This window comes from Ursus maritimus, unplaced genomic scaffold (genome assembly GCF_017311325.1).
Source record: "Ursus maritimus isolate PB19 unplaced genomic scaffold, ASM1731132v1 scaffold_27, whole genome shotgun sequence".
NCBI lineage: Eukaryota > Metazoa > Chordata > Mammalia > Carnivora > Ursidae > Ursus > Ursus maritimus.
This window is the reverse complement of record NW_024425230.1, coordinates 5,699,860-5,720,871: the sequence shown is the minus strand read 5'-3', so window position 1 is coordinate 5,720,871 and position 21,012 is coordinate 5,699,860. Positions and strand designations below refer to the sequence as shown.

Genomic DNA, 21,012 nt, shown 5'->3' with positions numbered 1-21,012 from the left:
AGGAGCCTGGCAGTTGGCTTCCTCTGGTGATGGCTCCCTTGACAGGTCCTCTCTATTCCTCCCACCTTCAAAAGGTCCTTTTGAGGGGGACACTGGGCACTAATGGTGGCCAGGAAGGGATATAGTCAAAACATTTAGGTTTATCTTTGAAGCAACATTGAAGGGTCAGGAGACAGGATTGCCTTAGGATAGGCAATGCTGTTTCCTTGTGATTACCTGCAAGGCCACTGAGGACTCTGGTGCATGGAAGGACTGTCCCGCAACGGTCACTTCATAGTTAAGTGGTGATGTTCTTCAGTGGGGGTGAGGTGGTCAAGGGCAGGGGAGGGAAGGTAAAAGGGTTCAGCTTCTGGGGAGGTGGCTGTTACTGGGCAGGCTGACAGGAGGCAGGCTGGGATGTCACATAGCACCTTTTGCACCACACAACAAGGAAGTAGCAGTGCCTAGGCCTTTCCATGCCCACAGTCTTACAGCATATGCTTGCTCTGCCAGAGCAATACTCATCCAGCATCCCAGCACTTTTGCTGAGGCCTATTCTGTCCTCTGGTCCCAGCCTCCAGACATCACACACAGCCTCCAAGACCAGTTCTAATCGACCTCTCGCTTAGTCTCTCTGTTCTTCCAAATTGGGAAGAACAAAAGGGAATAATTGCTCCTTTTCTGACTGCAGCTCATGCCTGCTTGGTGTATATCCTGCCTTGTATTGTGGCTTGGTGGGGTTGCCTACAAGGTAGGCAGGGAGGCCATCATATTTGGGGCCCTCAAACTTGAATGTAACAGGTGCTTAGCATGCATTTACTGAACTAACCCTTGGCCCTCAAACAAATGCTTCAGGACCACTGAACTTCAGGCTGATATGAGGTACAGGGAGCAGGGTCATGCCTACCAGCATCCACTAGCTTGACAAGGGTGGCACAGGGAACACGTTGCTAACAATTCTTAAAGCCTGAAAGTCTGCAGAGCACTTGTGTTCTTTCCAAATGTATGAGGATCTGACATGCTGCACAGAAGTTACCCAGCCTGTGGGGGCCACTTATACGTGCTTTGCTTCTGCTTGTGCAGAAGGTGGCAGGGGAGTACTTGCCCTGCAGTGGGTCATGACGCCTGCATGGGTCAATGTGCAGCCCTGGCCACAAGAGGACAGTGGAGGCAGGGACCCCCAGTTCTCTGAGGAGTAACCCAGTGGGCAGAGCTGCAGGAGCCCATGGCACAGCCACACAGAACCAAGTACTGGGACCAAAACTCACCTTTGGGGAAAATAAGCTGTCAGGGGTGAAACCACTCTCACCTCTGCAACACTCCCCTGAGAGAGGTCAAGTGACAGCCCCTCCACCTTCATCCTTTCATTGAAGGGTACCTGTATATTCACCTTGGAACACCAAAAAGCAGTATCTGGAAGGCCTGGAAGAAAGCTCAATGCCTTCTGTGAGGAGGGGGCTGGGGCCCTGAGTCCCTTGCTCAGCAACCAAAGATGCCAGCCCTGGGGCTTTCATCTTCCCTGACTGCACAGAGTCTCTGGGGAGACTGCACAGAGGCGCCTAGATCCTGGCTGGGACCCCAGGGCCTGAGAAAGGGCCCCACATTGCCCAACAGCTGTGGTAAGCATTGAGAAGAGTTAAAAATGCACAAAGGTCATAAGGCTGAGAGACAACAGAAAAGGCAGAAACGCCTCTCAGACCCTCATGGCTAAATATTGTTTTCTGTGACCCAAGTGAGATGTCTGTAAATGATGTGGAAAAAATGATGTGATATTCTCATTACAGCTGCCGCAACTCTGCTCTCCTTTTCCTTCTGGGACTCACATCACTTCATGACTAGCCACCATGCATTTCCTGAGACCACATCCAAAGGCAGGGACCCTGAAACTGTGAATCCCACCTGTCTTTTAGTCTCTTGGGTGATTCTCTGTCTAAACCAGAACTGGAGTGACAAGAGGATGAGTTTCCCCCTCTTCACTCAGCTAGTTAGTAGTTAACATGAGAAAACAGCAACCATTCCAACCAGAATCCCACCATTTCCACAGCAGAAACACATATTGCACCGATGGAAGGCAGGCTCCACGGGAGTGTCTGACTGGTGGCCTGAAATTGTGCAGTGCACAGCCTGTGCAGCTGGCCTGGTGAACCTGTCTGCAGCACTGAAATGACCACTTGCGGGGAAACAGTTGTAATAGTTTGAAACAGAATATCAATGTTTTGATTCAAAAGTTTACCTTAGAGCAGAGGTTGGCAAAGTTTTCCATAAAGTGCTAGTCAGTAAATATTTTAGCCTCTGCAGGCCACACAGTCTTCGTGGCTACTACTCAACTTTGCCCTTGTAGTGCAAAAGCAATAGCCACAGATAATACATCAATGAATGAATGTGGCTGTGTTCCAATAAAACTTTATTTACAAAAACAGGCAGTGGGCCATAGTTTGCTGACCCTTGCTCTAGGGACTTAAAAAAATACTACATCTAAGATGAATTATATCCATATAAGATATTCGTACATATGAAAGGGGAAAATAGTAAAGGCTATTTAAGTGTGGCAGGAATTATTAATTTGCTTTGTATTTTAAATTAAAAGTTGTCTTTGACACTGTTATTTCCAATGATAACATTTATACATGCATACCCATTTATATACCATATATACACAAAACCCATCACTACTGAGTGCGTGTGGGTGTGCTCCCCATGGAGGACCCCACATTATGCCATGCCCTCCTATGCCCACCCCTGCCCTGTACATTGTCTCTCAGATGGCAGTGGGCGTACCTTGTTCTCTTTGCTGATCTCTCTGCTCCATGGACACAAGGGCAGAGAAATGCGCTTGATCGTAGGCAAGAACCAGAGGTGAGCAGTGGCATCTGTTGGGAGGCACCTCCAAGGGCAGGTAAATCCCTCCAAATGGGATTGGAGCAAATGCTGTGGACAGAAATGGTGAGGGCATGTGGAGCCTGAAGGAAACATGGGTGGCATCCCTCACCACCCTGCATGATGTGGGGGGGCATAGGGAAGGGAGGGTGGTCTCAGACTATGGCCTTAGGGGTCAGCCACCCACACAGCAGTAAGCTGGGTGTTGCCCACCTGGCAATGGGTGAGAAAGCTCAGGCTCACAGGTACCAGGGGGATGAGACCTGTAGTCCCGTGCATGCCCAGGGAACCCCTCACTCCCTCCTGCCTCCATAGCAGAGTCCTCCTGGCTCTGTCAGGCTGCACCCTCGGGACAAGTGGGACAGGGCTGAGAGGGTTTTGCTCTGATCTTCCCAGGGACAGCCTGCTGCCCTGAGACCTGCACAGGTGACCAAGAACTCACGACGGTCAGCAATGACATACACCAATGACTGCCTGGAAACCCACGTTTTTCTGGATGAGCTTCTTCCTCTCTGTGTATTCATGAAAGCATTTGTATACAGAACAAAATCTATGTTTCCTTGTTCTATATTTTGAGTAGCTCTTCTGCTGAGTCCAAAGGAACCAACCAGATAACTCCAGCACCAAATTATGAGTCAGATGGGAAATGAGAGATGGGGATTGGCTCCTTTAGCAACTGGGACATAATCACGTTCATTTCCTTACTCATCAAAGAGAAGGAAGAGAGCCTTAAACCCTCACTGAAATAGAATAACTCCCAGAAATATCTGCCCCGATAGAGCATATGCTTTTTAATCATAAAGAACTTTGCCTCTTGGCCTTGGAACCAGTGACTCACTCACTGTATTTCTGTGAGCTGCAGGCAACAACAATAGCTTCTGTGATGCTTTTGAGGAACTCTTAGGTGTCCTTCTATGCCCTGCTTTATCCACTTTGGGTTTTTATTTTTATTTTTTGAACAACCCGAAAGAGTTTTATTTTTGTTCTTTTACTTTAAAATCTTTTATTGAAAGCAATAAGCGTATATTGAGGAATGTGGCCTCCAGTATTAGATCACTTGGGTGTTAATACTAACTATGCAATTTTCTTTTTTTTCTCTAACTGTGCGATTTTCTTATTTTTAAAATTTTTTGATGTACTATATGTTGGCTAATGGAGCATAATAAAAAAATTTAAAAAACACATTGCTTTTTGGTCATGGTTCTGCCCATGGGCGGAGAGGTGGGGTAGGTCCACTTTCAAGAGGGCTGTACTCTTGAGCACAGGTAGGATGGAAAGAAGCATGGACCCAGCCTTGTGCAATCTGATGGGTCCAGGTTCATGTGCCCAGGGACCCCAGTGAGGGTCCTGGTTCTGCACCCAGAGAGGCTGAAGACCTCAGCAGTCCCTGTCACTTGGCTGCACAGGGAAGGAGGTGGGTGCTGGGCAAGATCGAACTCCCAGCTCCCTCCCACCATGACAGACATGGACTCATTGGACTTCCTTTGGCAGTTGTGATTTAGCATGAAGAGCTTCATCCTGATTTGTACGACTGTCTGGAAGCCCCACAACTTTGTTAAGGCTCAGGTTTAAATTTAAGTTAGGCTGGCATTTAAGTCCCTGTCTGGCATTTGCTTATCAAGGACTTTTTGAGAAGTGATGAAAGGGAAACATGGCGCTGAAAGGGACTGGCTCATGCTGGTAATGGAAGTGAAGGGAAGGTGAAAACAGTCAGGGAGGGGCTGGAAATGGGGAGTTTTGCTGAGTGGCAGAGGCAGTTGTATTGGGGGTGACCTTCCTGGCCCACCTTCCCTGGCCCCTCTTGTTTCCCTCCTCTTTAGATAGCATGGCTGCCCCATGGACTTCTCAAGTGGCCTTGTCATTCACTCTGGCAGAAGGGCTGGAGAGATGACCCGGCCCAGGCACTTCCTGCCCTGGGTTGACCTGGTTCCTTTAAGGCCTTAGTCGAGGGCTGGGGCACATTGTGTAGCCTCTCTGGGCTTCAGTGTCCACCCTGGGAGGGTGTGGGGAGGACCAAGAGAGAGAACACAGGCTGTCACGGGGCAGGTGATAAGCCGCCCTTCCTGTCCTTTCTTCTTCTCCCCCAGTCCCAATTCTGCCCCGTGATTTCATGCTTTCTTTTTTTCCTCTTTGACACATATGTAGCCTGCAGAGGGGCAGGAGGGGACAAGAGTGGCCTGGGATGAGGCCTAGCACCCCTGGAGGGGTGTGGGCTGTCTGCCTCACTCTGAGCACATGGGGGTGTGTGTGGGAGACCCTCTGGGTTTAGTTCCATCTGTCACTCAGCCAGACTTCTTATGACCACCTGCCATTGACACAAAGTCTAAATGGATGGGTGGATGACCAAGAGTAACCCCTCCTGCCACTGGGGAAGAAAAAGAAGCACATCAAGTCAAGGAGAAATGAGAAATATTACAATCTTCATCCATGCAGAATAAGGCTCTGTGGCCTTCTGGGAGTCTCAACTTGTACATTAGGCTGTCTCTTCCTTAATTGGGATGTTATGTTTTCTGGGTCATGCATCATACATGGCTGTTTTATTAATGTATAAACTTACCTTCTCCACCTGAGTCCCTCAACATCGTATCTGCTACAACAACTATTGGTCTTCTTAATATATGGGCGAGGACAAACACATGGAACTCCTCTAGACTCTCATACACAGGGTCCTCAGAGTTGTCCACACTAGGAGACAAAGTAAAGCAAGCCTGTGTTAGCGTGGAGGATGTTGAAGACAATACCTTCCATCCAGATCTTACCTCCGTGGACCCTGCCTGTTGAGGTCCTCGGAGTCCACCTCCCTGCCACGCCACCCATTGATGGCAAAAACACAAACCCCAGCTCCTCCACCCCACCCTGCAGTGGTCTCAGCAGACAATGGGAGAGAAGCTTCTGGTGATGGCTGCTGGCCAGCTTTAAGACAAGGTCCCCTTGGCAACAGAGGCAGCCCAGCCAGAGCACATGACAACATGGGGGCTCGTTATCTGGGGGCACTTAACAAGGATGCAATGGGGGCAGGAGGGATGGTTCATTCCATATCCAGCAGGTCTAGCTGAAGCCTTACCCATCAGGGGTACAGGTGTGCCTGTGCACGTCAGGTGGGTTGGTGGGGCCCCTGACTTCAAAGATCTGGGGCCTTTCTAGGAAACACTCCCCCCAAAACAGAAGAGGGCAGTGAGAAGGTTACCTAGATTTCAATCCTCAGAGGAGAATGGGAGTGACTCTGAGCCAGGCTACTTGGGCCTTCCACAGCCCACACCCCTGACTCATGTCTGAGGCTCAGGGAGAGCTGGCTTCAAGAAATGCATTCACTTAGAACTCAGATATTTGGACAGAAGACTGTAGCCTTGATGTCCCTCAACAACCTGACCACCCCGAGGGAAGAGCCCATTGAGACAGGAGTCAGAGCTCACAGCTTGATGGGGCCTCTACAGCACCCATGGTGCCAGCCAAGGTGGCAGCACCGACGCAACACCCTCAGGTGGCACTTGTTCCTAAGCACTTGGGGGATGCCCAGAATTGACTGAGGGAGGTCTGTGAGGACTGGAGCAGGTGGGGCCAGAGCCAGCAAGTGGGGCTCTGCTGGAGAATCCAGGGTGGGGCGGCCTGGGGAAACATCTGTACATTCATAGCCCACAGCTAACTGCTTGAATTACTTCTAGAACAAAAACTGTGACTCTTCAGGAAAGCATCAACGATCTGGGAAGTTTTGTTTTTGTTATTGTACCTATTTTTTTTAGGTTTGTTTGTTTGTTTACTTATTTTTGCTGACTCAAAATGCCTTACTTTTATACTTAAAAATACTTGACAGCAACCAAAAGATGACAAAAAGTTGTGCATGTAGTACAAATTACTTTTTTTGTTTGTTTGGAATCATTTGAAAGTAACTGCCAATGCGAAATCCAGCATCTTGGAAAAGTTTAGGTGCGTTATCATATGAACAGAACGTTCTTCTACAAAACTACAACACAGTCATCAAAATCAAAGGTATGTCCAATCACTAAGACATTGATAGATCTAATCACCAGGACATACCCCAGTCACAGTCTGCCAACTGTCCCAGAAATGCCTTCTTTACAAAGACTCCAGCACGCTGCTTTCGGCTATGGTATCTCATTAGACTCCTTTGGTCTAGAACATTTCTCAGGGGTTCCTTGACTTTCGTGACTTTGACTTTTGAAGACTATGGGCCTGGTATTCTGTAGCATATCCTTAGTCTGGGTTCCTCTATTTCCTGTGATTAGAGGGATTATGCTGTGTCCTTCTCACAGTGTCCTATCAGGTGGCCTGGGCTTTTGCACTGTCCCATTACTGGTGATGTTGACTTGGGGAACTCCCCTCGGACCATCTGCCAGGCTTCCCTTTACAGAGCTACTCATTTCCCCTCCATCATTAATAAGCATTTTGTGGGGAGGAATTTCAAATCTATGCACATATTCTACTCTTCACCAAATCTTTATACGTTTATTGATATCACTATGGATTCCTGGTTTCTATTTTATTCAGTGAGTTATAATCCATTAGTGATGATTTTGATGCTCAGATATGCCCTGCTGGGGTTAGTGGGGCTCATTCAAGCTGTATCCTTGTAATATAGCCCCAACATTTTTCAGAGGGCTTCCTAGCCTTCTGAACAAGAACATGGTTCAGGGTCATTTTCAAAATTTTTTTTTAATTTAAATTCAATTTAATTAATATATAGCATATTACTAATTTCAGAAGTAGAATTTAGTGACTTATCAGTGACATGTAACACCTAGTGCTCATTACATCATGTGCCCTCCTTAATACCCCAACCCCCGACCCACCTCCCTTCCAGCAACCTTCAGTTTGTTCCCTAAAGTTAAGAGTCTCTTATGGTTTGTCTCCCTCTCTATTTTCATCTTATTTTATTTTTCCTGGTATTCCTGGTATTATTTTATTTTTCCTTCCCTTCCCCTATGTTCATCTGTTTTGTTTCTTAAATGCCACATGGGAGCGAAATCATATGATAATTGTCTTTCTCTGCTTGACTTATTTCACTTAGCATAGTACCCTCCAGTTCCATCCATGTTGATGCAAATGGTGGGTATTCATCCTTTCTGATGGCTGAGGAGTATTCCCTTGTATATATGGACCACATCTTCTTTATCCAGGTTCATCTTGTACCTGGTCTGTCTCAGCCCTGGATTCAGCCATTTCTCCAAGGGGTTGTTTTTTGTTTCTGTTTTTTAAAAATAGTGGATAATGGTGTTTAGAAGCCAAATTATAATCATCGCTCTCGGGATGTCAGTGCTTCTAGACTCAGTGAATGGAGCGAAGGCGTGTGTGTTTTGTGTGTACACTCACACATATACACAGATACTTTCATCTGTCATCTCTCTATTAACTTGGAGTCCACTGATATCTCCCATTCCAAACTAACAACCTAATGTTAATTCTACTCATACCTCCCTTCTCCAACAGTGAGAAACCTGGTTTCTAGTAATCTTAAAGTATTTCTTTACTTGATCAATCCCCCCATATGTAAGCAATTCCCCACTTCTGCTGCCACCCTGCCCCCAAGTTGTCCTCTTCACCCTACTGGCTCTGACACTCTGGCTTTGGTCCTCTGGGTCCTACTAACGCCCCCACCTGCCCATTGCAGATGCTCACCTTGCTTTGCCACACCATACGGCTTTAGTAGTGAATTTTTCAGGAAGAGAAGAGAAGTGGATGAGGAGTGTTTTAAATACATATACACATGCCAAGTCTAAACACAATGCTTGTGGGTGTGCTTTTAAAAATATCCCAGGTGATTATCCTATCCAGCCACAGCTGAGAGGGAGGCTGCTGGGTATGTGAGGTTCAAGTGCTTCCAGAAGCTGCTTGCTTGTCCCTGTCACACAGTAAGTGCTCACAAGCAAGTGGACAGTTGAACAAGATAATACGTAGCATGGACAGGAGGGAACACAGAATTACAGCCTGAATACTCAGAGAGAAAAATATCTCAGTTAGAAATGTGGAGTGTTATTGCTTCCCTAATCCAGTGGATGGAGAGCTCAGCACTGGAAAGAGATGAGGCATCTGAGAATCAGATATTAATGCTGAGAAGAAGAAATGGGAACGGGAGGGGTAGCTCTCTCGGCCCTGGGTTCTCAGTTGCACCTTCACTCCATGATGGAACACTCTGGTGTCTAAATAGCCACACAGAAGGGGCTTCACTGCAGAGCTGAGCAAGTATGAGGCATCACTGTACTGCCACAGCATTCTGCTCATGCAAAATTTCAAGCAGAGCCATTGTATTTCAAACTGAAAAACCAGCCAATATTTACTGAGCACTTACTACATGCTGGAATGGTAAAAGGCACTGCAGAGGCCCTCAAGTAAGATCTTCCCCTCCATCTGTCTGTTTATCCATCCATCCATCCATCCATCCACACACATTCATCCATCTGTCCATCCACCCACTTGTCCATACACATATACATCCATCCATCTATCCACCAACCATTCTTCCATCCATCTACCCATTCACTTGTCCATCCATCCACCCACCCACCCACTCATCTGCCTGTCCATCCCTGGTTCTGTGCCAGGGCTAGAGCACAGAGTTGGGAGAGGGTGATGGAGGAGAGCCTGGAGCACAGTTAACTTTCTCCACACCAGTTGTGGGGTTGATCATGAGAGCTGAAGATCAACTATGACCCTTCTGTGACCCAGAAGGTATCGGAGAAGGTCCCAGATACACCCTAGGGGCAGCTTGAGAACCATAATGTCCTTCCCTCCTTGCTTCTAGCTGCTTGCTTACACGTTTAAGGGACCATGTTTGAACTGGGGTGGGTGCTGGTTCTGCACTTACTCCTCAACACCACAGCCATGCCCCAGTGCTTCTGGAACCTTGGTATCTGATCCTGTTCTGTTGAACTCAGGCCGAGAACATTGGCTCAGCAACTCCTCAGGCTATTCTGATGGGCAAATGGGATCATTTCTGGGATGAGATTTTGGAACTGTGACCTGCCCATGTGAATTACTGTGATTGAGCCCACAGGCAGAAATCAGCTTTAGTGAAGCCAATCTTGAAAATCCTCTTCCACTTCTTACCCAGAGGCTTAACATCATCTTCCTGTGAGCTCACTGAGCAAATGTTAGACCTGGGACTGTAAACAGAATCTGGCCTTTGGGAAAAGACACATAAAAATCCCTAAAATTGGTGTTTACTGGTAAGAAGACTAACATGCAAATATAACTATTTCATCCTCAAAGAGACTGTGCATGCCCCCAACAACTTCCTAATGTGTTCTGTGACATAACACGCATGCACTCATCACCCTCTTCTGCAACGTTACTCAGGGTGAGAGAAGTTCTGAGAATAAGGCCACACCATCCACGTAGTGAAAACCCCCTGGGGAAGATGGGGTGAAAGGTGACCAGGGCAGAGGCCAGGCTGGGAGCTTCCTTCAGGTAGGCAAGAAGCAAAGACAGTGGAGTGAGGTCCAGATGGTATCCCAGGTCACGGAGGATGGTGGCAGGAGTCAAAAGTATAGGGCAGATTTGTGGATGCCCTGGCTTAAATGGCAGCCACAACCCTTGGAGACCACCCAGCAAGAGCCCATGTCATGGAAAGGAAGCCAATTTGGGCGATTGGCAGGGTCTTACCCAAGGGCAGTCACCAGGCCACACAAAGGGGCAGCTTGGGCAAAGGCCTCCTAGGATTCTCCTTGTGTCCCCTCCCCTAGGTGGCATGATCACAACTCCCATTTTGCTCAGGAAAGTCCTGCTTTATGCATCCAGAGTGGTTGGTACCCTCCCCCAACCCTGCCCAATGCACCAGTTTGGATGTAAGTTGTATAGTCGCCCCATCTATGGTGACATAGTTATTGGTTTTTGGTGTACCCTTCCATTTAAAGATATAAGATCAAGATATTAGATTCTATACACACACATATACCCTCCTCCATCTCTAGGTGTAAGGGCATTACACTTGCTTTTTTGACCCCTACTTTTCCCTCTTAATGGTGCATCTCAGAGATGCTTCTAGCACAGTAGGTAGGGTCCTTCCCCCTCTCACAGTGGCACAGCACTCCTCATGCATGTGTCACCAGCTGCATTTCTGAGTGGTGGGTCTCAAGCTCCTCCCCCAGGCAGGGCTCAGAGCCATGACAACACCACTGATGAATTGGCATGTAGACTTAGGGGGTTGGAGATTAGGAGCCAGGGTCCTGAGCAGAGCTGAGGCCAGCCTGTACCTGCTCTGGGCCTTTGCACCTGGCCAAGGACTGTGTCTGACTAGAGAGCATCCTTTCAAGAGATTTCCTATGGCACAGTGTAGGCAGCAGGGGCTCTGCTAAGAGCTATGGCCTGGGAAGCTAAGAATGAAGAATGGTGGGCATTCCTGGCACTCTGAAGGGGCCAAGTGGGTCTTGGGCTCTGACAGGAGCTTCTCAACAGCAGCCAGGTGGCTTGGGGGTGAGGACTCATCTTATTCACTGGAATCAATAAGCTGGGGTCAGTCATGTGACAAATATTTACTGAGTATCTGTGACAGGTGTAGCACCAGCATGGGCATGTGTGTGTGTGTGTGTGTGTGCACGTGTGTGTATGTATGCGTACATGTGTGCACACGTATGCAGGTCTAGGGGTGGAAACACTCAATTAAAAGATGATCAAATAAGAAACTACCAGGTATTAATAAACTCAATGATAAAAAAAATGATAAATTTCTTTAGACAGGAAGATCAGGGAAGTTCCCGATAGCTGAAGAGTTGACTTTGGTCTTATTTCTAATTAGAAAAGTCTTTAATAATTAGACCTGGATTCTACGTCATCAAACATGAGAACTCCTTAGCTGAAAAAATGCTTTTCCAGCTTGGTTTGCTGGTAGAAGTCAGAGAACTGTAAGGAATACTCACAAGAAAGCTTTTTGTCCAATAAGAGGCCAGCCCCTGGTCTTGGAGTGCCAGACTGGGGTGTGGGCCCCTTGCAGGAGAAAACACTACTTATTTTTCCTTAAAAGACTCAAGTTCCTATCTCTGAGACTGTGCAACATGAATTCATTTAAGATTCTATGTATTTCTGAAAAAGGCCAATAAAGAAGAAATGCAGTAAATACACTACAAAATTACATAAACATAGCAATGAAATTGTGGAAACAACTTCAGAGGGAAAGCAGAATGGGAAACACTGAAGAGAAGTGGGGAACCAGGACACAAGATGGCCTGTGGGGGCTGCCCAGGGGTCCTCGAACTGGCCCCCTTTTCTGTTTCTCTTTTTCTCCCTGCTTTAAGAGCCTATCAGCCTTCATTTAACCTGTCTCACCAAACAGAGAACGAGTAAGCTTTTCTTTTATAAAAGGTTAAAGAACAGAAGTTATTTTTATCACAAATTTCAAGGTAAGTTGTTAATTCCTGCTTTTCATACCTGTTTTCCATTTGTTAAGAGCGTGGGTTTATGTTTTTGGTCAGTTCTAAGTTTGGATTCTGGCTCTCTTTTGTGGGTTGTGGGACTTTGGGAACTGACCTAATTTTCTGAATCTCAGCTTTTGGATCTGTCATTGGCTATGCTAATGACATTTCACAGCCCTGCCTGACACATAACATAATGTAACACATAAGTGTGTTCAGTAGATGACATGGCTCTAATTCCTGCCTGACAATGCTGTCCTTCCTCAATTCCTAGGAAATCCAGATCCTTTGGGAAGGCCACAGCTCCCTACTCTGGCTCCCAGCCTGCCAGTCAAAGGGGTGAGCACTGGGCCCATGAGGGCGATGGCCTTTGCTCCCTGCCTTCTAATGGGTCAGGTCTGGGTGCTGGTGTCACAGGACCTGGGCAGGAACATCTCCCCAGGGTGTGTGAGGAAGCAGAAATGGTCAGCTCTATGTCTGCTGGTCCTAGGTCCAGCTCTGTATGTACATATAGCATAGCAACAGGTGCCCAGCCCTGAGCTGGGTTTGGAAGAGAATCAAAAAGAACCATTGGGTTTGGCTGGCCATCAGAATATTGCAGTCTGAAGGAGGAGACAATATAAAACATATGTGAGCCCTGGATGAGTCAGGGGCTCAGGATAGGGAGATGTGCACAGCAGTGCAACATTTCTCTGGGCAGAGCACAAACAAGCAGTAATTTAAAGAGACAAATGCAGAGGTGCCCTCTCCCCCAATCCTCTGGGATGTGGGGTCACAGACACAACCCATGGCACTGAAGAGTTTAAAGCACAATAAAATAAATATATCCTTTGAGAAAGTTAGCTTTGAAAGGATTATAAACACATTCCTCCTTTTCCTAACCCATAGACCACTTCCCACACAAAAATAGCTGAATCCCTTTCATGATCAGTCCATTACTGACATGCAAGTAAACAGAATGAAAATAGCAGCACCTAGAAATCTATGCCTTCAGGGTTATGACTTCCCAAACTTTGAATCAGAAAGGCATTTTGGAGCTTCTGAGTTTTTGCTGAGATTCCAAAAAAACACATCAAACTTTAGGGGAGAATTTGGTGCATAAGTTACCTTGGGGAGTCAAAGATGTTCCAGAACAAGAGCATTGCCTTCTGAATGCAAACATCAGTTCAAGGGAGCTGCCCTTCCTAATGGTCTCCGAGTGAGGAAGACCAAGCACATCAAAGGGAATTCCTGCATGGACAGCCCCATCATTCATTAGATTAGTTTTGATACAATATGAACATGTAAAACTCTTGGCACAGTCTACATACCCCCAATAAGTGTTGGAGCACAACTGAATCTTTGCCAAATTCATATAACTTGTCACAATGGATCTGGCAGGATTAGGATTAATAAATGCTCAACTGCTAAACTTGGTAGGAATGTCTTCTGATGTGTGGGTATGGAGGGGGGATGCAGGTGAGGAGCAGTGAGGACACAGGTTGCCAAGGCCCCTCTCAGCCTACCTTGTCTACCCCACCTGCTCTGTTGATCTAGAACTCCTGATTCATCTGTCACATCCAAATCTCTAGTCTACCACTTTGTGTCTGATTCTTGCTGCTATGCAGATCAAGTAAGAACACTCCACCCCTTCTCTCCTCCTGAACACAACCCTCCCACCTGGATACAATGCATGGAGGAGTTATCGGAAGTTTCTGGAAAGTAAACAGTAGCAGGTGTATTGGGGAAGAAAATTGAACTTACATTTTTTTTTTACACCCTCTGGTGTTGCCAGAGGTGAATACAACATATCCTGAAACCCACAAGTGAGCACTGGTGAAGGGGCAGAAGATGCCCTCTAGTTTGGGAGTGAGGACTGGGAACTCCTAAAGCTCAAGTAAAGCATAGAAATCCCATTTTTTCTTCTCTCCTTTCTCTCATGCTCCAACTTTCAAAAGTCTCTTGTAGGTGGTGGCAGAGGCCACAGCAGAAGTCACTGGGATCCATAAATCTGAAAGAGAGGAACCTTCCTCACCAATCAGTGGAGCTGTGATGCCAAGAGGGTACGCAGGGGTGAACCCCATTTTGTTTAGTATTTTCCCCTCTCTTTCCTCTGGCTATCTGGCCCAGCCCAGGATGCAAGTACAGCCATGGAACCATGTGGCAGAGTGCTGTAACTAAGGCTGTAGAATTCTAATTGGCTGGAGGATAGAAAATAGAGTCCTAGGGAAACAAAAAGTACCAGGAAGATCATGGAAAGGGAGAACTTGAGAAAACAGCTCCATGAGGTTGTTTATGAATTCTTGGACTCCCCTCCCCACACCCCTGAGCTGTACATGTATATTTTTGGTTCTAATTAGTAAACCAAAAGTTCTGAGGACTGATTGAATAGATCATACCCAGGTCACAGACTGAGTAATGTGGCTGAATAGGACAGCAAAGCCTTTGAAAACTGAGCTGACATTTTTACAACCACAGCCCAACAAGAACAAAATACACATCCTTGTAGAAAGCACATGGAATATTTACAAAGTTAGACCATAAACTCACCTCTGAACAAACTTTGACAAATTTAAAATAATTTAAATCACACCAATTATGTTAATAGGCCATAATGAATTAAACTAGAATAGGTAAAGGAAGATAACAAAAATCTGTTACATAATACACTTTTAAATAATTCAGTGGTCAAAGAGAAATTCTTAAGGAAAACTAGAAAATATTTTAAGCAGATTAAAAATAGAAATCCAACATATCAAAAGTTGTTGTGTGCACCTAATCAGTGTGTAGAGGGAAATTTATAGCTTTTAAATGCGTATGTCACAAAAAAGAAAGTTCTCAAATCAATAATCTAAGTGCCCACCTGAATAAAGTAGAGAAATTAGAGCAAAATAAACCCAAAGAAGCAGAAGGAAGGAAACACTAAAGAGCAGAAATCAATGAAACTGAGAACTAAAAAACAGTAACCAATTAAATCAAAACTGGTCCTTTTAAAAGATCAACAAAATTGATAAAACTTTAGCAAGGCTGACAAAGTAAAAAGAGAAAAACACTTAACTGCTGAATTTGGAAAGAGTGAGGGAATGTCACTAATGATCCCCATAGACATTATTAATAAGTTACAAAATGAATATTACTAACAATGCTATGCACATAAATTCAACAACTTACGTGAAATGAAACATTTCTCAAAAAGAAGCTGCTCAAAATCACTTATTTCTACTTTCTATAATTATTAAGTAAATTGAATTTATCATTAATAGCCTATTGAAAAAGAAATTTTTGGTTGCAGATTGATTCACTGGTGAATTCTCCAAACATTTAAAGAAGAAATATCTCTAGTTCTGCAAAATCTCTTCTAGAAAATAGAAGAGGTTAATGCTTCCCAATGTATTCTATGAGACCAGCCTTCCTCCAAAGCTAGACAAAGACAGTAGTATATAAAAAGAAAACTATATTCCAATAATCTCTATGGCCACAGATGCAAAAATCCTCATTATATTATTGCCAAATTGAATGAGAAAAAAAAGTTCAAAACACTAAGAGTTCATCTCTGGAATGCAAGGCTGGTTCAATACTCAAATATCATTCAAGGTCACCCATGATATTAATTAATTAACATTAAATAAAGAGGAAAAACCTCTACCTGATATTAACTGATGTAGAAAATTTGTTTGATAAAATTCAACATTAATTAATGATAGAAACTCTTAACAAAAAGAATAGAAGGAAACTTCCTCAACCTGATAAAAGATACCTACTAAAAACCTGCATTAGCATCATATTAATGAAAGATTTCTGACTAAGACTGGAGAGGATGTCTTCGCTTACCATGCCAATTCAACATTGTACTAGAAGTCCTAACTAGTGCAATAAGTCAAGAAAAACAAAGGCATACAATTTGGAAAGGAAGAAAGAAAACTATCCCTACTCACAGATGATATGAAGGTCTATGTAGAAAATCTGAAGGAATCTGCCAAAAAAACTCATAGATGTAATAAATGAGTGTAGTAATATCACAGGATACAAAGCCAACACAAAAATCAATTATACCTCAGTAAGTAGCAACGTAAAACTGGAAACCCAAATTAAAACACACACACACACACACACACACACACACACATCATTTACAGTAGCTCCAAATGAATTACTCAGGTCTAATATTTTTAAGATTTATTTATTTATTTTAGAGAGAGAGAGGGTGAGAGAGAGCAAGTGCATGCATGAGTTGGGGTAGGGGCAGAGAGAGAGGTAGGGGAGAAAGACAATCTCAAGTGGGCTCCCTGCCCAGCATGCAGCCCAACTTGGGGACTCAGTCCCATGACCATGAGATCAGGATGTGAGCCAAAATCAAGAGTCGCATGCTTAATTGACTGAGCCATCCAGGTGACCCTCAAGGTATAAATTTAATAAAACACATGTAGGACGTATATGTTGAAAACTATAAAATGCTGGTGAAACAAATAAAAAAAGATCTAAATAAGTGGAGAGACACACTGTGTCACTCCAACACCATGGAAAAAGTTGTGTTAGAAGACTCAAGATTGTAAAGATTTTAATCTTCCCCGAATTCATATATAGATTTAATGTCATGTTAATCACACTCCCAGCAGGATATTTTTCAGATACAGATAAGCTGATTCTACAAATTTATATGGGAAAGCAAAAACAAAGAAACAAAACAACCACAAACTAGAAATACTAAAAAAGAAGAAAGTTGGAGGAATGATGTTACCCAATTTAAAGACTTACTATAAAGCAACACTGATCAGAAGTGTGATATTGTCGAAAGATGGACACATATTTCAATGGAAAATAATGGAGAATGCAGAAAAAAATACCTACAAAAAAAATACCAGTTAATTTTTGACAAAGGTTAAAGGATTTCAATGATGAAAGAATAGTTTTTTCAAGAAATGATATTGGAAAATTGGACATCTATATGCAAATAAATGAACCACTCATCTGTTCCCCATCATGACAATTTGTTTTTTGAATAATGTCATAGAAATGGAATCATACAGGGTGCCTGGGTGACTCAGTCGGTTAAGCATCTTCTTTTGGCTTAGATCGTGATCCTGGGGTCCTGGGATTGAGCCCGCATCAGGCTCCCTGCTCAGCGGGGAGCTTGCTTCTCCCTCTCCCTCTGGCCCCTCCCCTGCTTGTGCTCTCTTTATGCGCTCTCTCTCTTGAATAAATAAAATGTTAAAAGAATAAATGGAATCATACCTACATTATATAACTTTTTGAGATTTGATTTTTTTCATTCAGCAGAATGCCTGTGAGTTTCATAAAAGTTGTTGTGTGTATCAGTTTTTTTAATCAATGAGTAGTATCCAATAATATTAATGTACCCTAATTTATTAAAGGACATTTTAGTTGTTTCCAGTTTTGACAATTATGAATAGAACTGCTATAGATATTTTATATAGATTTTTATGTGAACATATTTTCATTTTTTGGGGGGCAGATTTTCTCAATCTTGGCACTACTGAAAGTCTAGACTAGATAATTCTTTCTTTTGAGTGGCTGTCCTGTGAATTTTAGAGTGCTTAGCAGTATTCTTGGCTTCTACCCATTAGATTCTAGTGGTACCTAGCCTACCCTACAGTTATGACAACCAAAATTATCTCTAGCCCTTGCCAAATATCCCTGGGTGGGAATTACCCCTGGCTGAGAACCACTGCTCTAGGGTGAATACTCAGGAGTGGGATGGCTGGATCATAAAGCAAGTGTATGTTTAAATTTATAAGAATCTGTCAGGGGTGCCTGGGTGGCTCAGTTGGTTAAGTGTCTGCATTTGGCTCAGGTCATGATTCCAGGGTCCTGGGATCAAGCCCCACATTGGGCTGCCTGATCAGTGTGGGGAACCTGCTTCTCCCTCTCCCTTTCCCCCTCTCCCCCTCACTCATGCTCGCTGTCTCTCAAATACATAAATAAAATCTTTAAAAAATTTATCAGAATCTGTCAAACTGTTTTTGAGAGTGGTTGTACCATTTTCTATTGCCACCAACAGTATATGAGAGTTCCATTTGCTCTGCATTTTCACCAGCACTTGGTATTGTCAGTACATTTTCTTTTTAACCTTCTAATACATGTGTAGTGGGTTTTTCATTTCCCTGATGGGGTTTGCATTATATTCTTAAAACTGAGAAGATCCTGGTTTATGCCTTGCCTCTGCCTCCCAAAAGTAGAGTGGTTGTGTTGAAAATTGTTTGGTAATAATTCATTATAAATGCATTTAAGATAATTCCTCTCAGTAATTCATTATTGTTCTAATGTTTACAAAGGTTTTCAAAATTTGAGAGATGAGTAAAGGGAAACTCAGGCTGAGCTGGAAAATGCCTTTCTGTACATTCACAGAGCAAGACAACTAATGGTGGTGGTTTAGTCTATTGTTAGTAAGGGCTGGGATTCAAATGGTATTCCCTTGAAACACAACTGGAATTGGACTAGAAAATGAAGAGTCATTATTCCATTACCCACAGAACTAAAGGTGATTAGGCAGCAAGAATCCAATTCTCCATAACAATGGAAATAGACTTCTGAGCTAAGGGACAGGGGTAAAAGCAGGGGACCTGAGAGACAGAAGATCTGAGATTCAACTACAGCTCTGTCACCACTACCCTGGACAAGTCCTTTTCCATCCTGAATCCAAGTTTCCTCATATGTTAGATGAAGATTATAATCTTTATCTCAGAGGGTTAACTGTGACGGCAGGATGAGATTGTGTGCATAAAAATGCACAGCACGTGGAAGGCAATTAATACAGGTTAAGCTAATGAGTAAATCTTTTTCAGAGCTTGTAAAGATAAAGAAGTTGAATATATTTCATCTTTGGGTTTCATATAATTGTTTCTCATTTCAAATTTGCCAACCTAAACCAAATGCCAAGAAGTGGATGTCTTTCTGACTTTTTCTTTGATGACATTATTCAACTCACGAATTTAGAGTTTTATACCTAGTTAAACTACCCACCAAGGGTGAAGTAGAATAAAGACAGATTCAGAAATGCCAGGACTCAAAAGTTCTAATTGAAGTGCACTCTTTCTTAAGAAGATACTGAGGCTTGTCACCATATATGCTCTGGGAAAACCCAGGGGTGTGATTCAGACATGTCTGGGTCTGTATTCTAGCCGCCCCCCCCCAATTACAAATCGGAGGCAAGTCAATTAATTTCTCTGAGCATTCGTTTCCTAATTTATAAAGGGGCATAAGGCCTAATTTATAAAGTGGGGATAATGTGTGTAAGGCAGGTAGGTGCTCAGCAGACTCTCATTCCTTCCTTTCTCTCCTCCTCAGCTGTGCCCAGCACAATCCAATAAGCCATTTTTGTGTACAATTCCCACAGGACTAGGCTCTGGAGGTCAGGCCACAGTGTATAAAATGTAGTATCCTTGGTGTGTAAACTAACAGAAGGGATTTTCTCTACAATCAGCAAGACTCCTAAAAGCCCCAAAGCCCTCAAGACTAAAAGAAAGGAATTGCTAAGCGTGGAATATCAGACAGTCGATGGGCCAGTGGGAAGTCAGGGAGAAGGACTGCATTTCAGATATCTGGGATGGGCCTTTACAACACACTATATAGGCAGCAGATAGGACAACTTACAGAATAAGTGTGACAATGTCTTAATAAATGTTATTTTTACTGTTGTAAAAGTACCTCTTTCCAAACACCTTCAAATGTGATTTCCACTCCATACCAGTAACACCTGAGTATGTAGCAGAATGCTTGAGTGGCTATTGATCCTTCCACTCCTGTGTACTTGTCCCTTTGCAATGTGATTTTGCTCCTCCTCCCATCAAAGGTGGAGCCTACCTCTCTGCTTTGAGGTCAGCTTGACCATGTGACTTGCTTTGGCCAAAGTAAAGTGATACACTCAGAGGCTTGAGAAGCCCCAGCAAATCAGGGGCTGCCCTCTCTTCCTGCCCTGAGACTGTATTGTAGGGAGTCTGGACCTCCTCAAAGATAAAAATCCATGTGGACAGAGGCCCAGGAAGAGCTAATTCTCAGCCTCAGAGCTGTAATATGAGACTATCTTGGACTATCTAGCCCCATGGAGACCAACTGCCAGATGACTTCAGCTCCACAAGTGGCACCAGGCAATTCCAGTGACCTCCAGAATATGAGTAAATCAGGTGCATGCTGCTCAAAGCCACTTGGTTTTGGGGTGATTTGCTATTCAACCATCAAAAACTGATACTGCCGGGCAGGAAGGTTACTAGCAAGTGCATTTTACAGATGAGCAAAACTGAGGCTCAGAGAGCTTGTTAGACATGCCCAACATCACATGCCCAGCTTGGGACTCTAATGCAGTGCATTTAAGTCTGGGTCTCTGGTCAGGGCCCACCAGGCAAGGCCCTTTTACTTGCTCTCCTTTCACAGTTGCCCTGAAACTAGATAAAGTACCCAGAGACCTTCACTAATTAATTGCTGTAAGAGATTTTTATCCCTTTCAGAACAAGTAACTAGGTTCTTCTGATTGCACACCCTCTTTTCCCAGAGTGGGTATGGCATGGGGCGGCACGTGCAAGGGGATGATGAGCAACCAGACTTAGGGTGGAGTTATTTCCTTATTTCTTCCTTGTCTTCCTTCTGGGGAGCATTCCTCTCCCCCTGCTCCCCATGTAGGCTTGAACACCCACAGGATGGCAATGATGGTGATGGTTAGACAGGGCTATAAAAACTCCAGCAGCATCCCTTCCCTGAGGGACGCTTTTCTCAGGTGGTATCTCAGAGGGTCTCTGGAGGAGCAGCAGCAGCAGCAGCACAGAATATCTGATTTCTATTATTTTGGCCATGGAGAAATGGC

The 21,012-nt window shown here is 44.3% G+C and overlaps 1 protein-coding gene across 1 annotated transcript in view; it reads right to left on the bottom strand.

Moving 5' to 3' along the window:
* The window catches only part of OTUD7A (OTU deubiquitinase 7A), a 376,751-nt gene that overhangs the window by 23,825 nt on the left and 331,914 nt on the right, over positions 1-21,012 (bottom strand). The window contains 2 exon segments of the mRNA XM_040642665.1: positions 2,758-2,907; positions 5,414-5,541. Of these exon segments, the coding sequence (XP_040498599.1) occupies positions 2,758-2,907; positions 5,414-5,541 (278 nt within the window).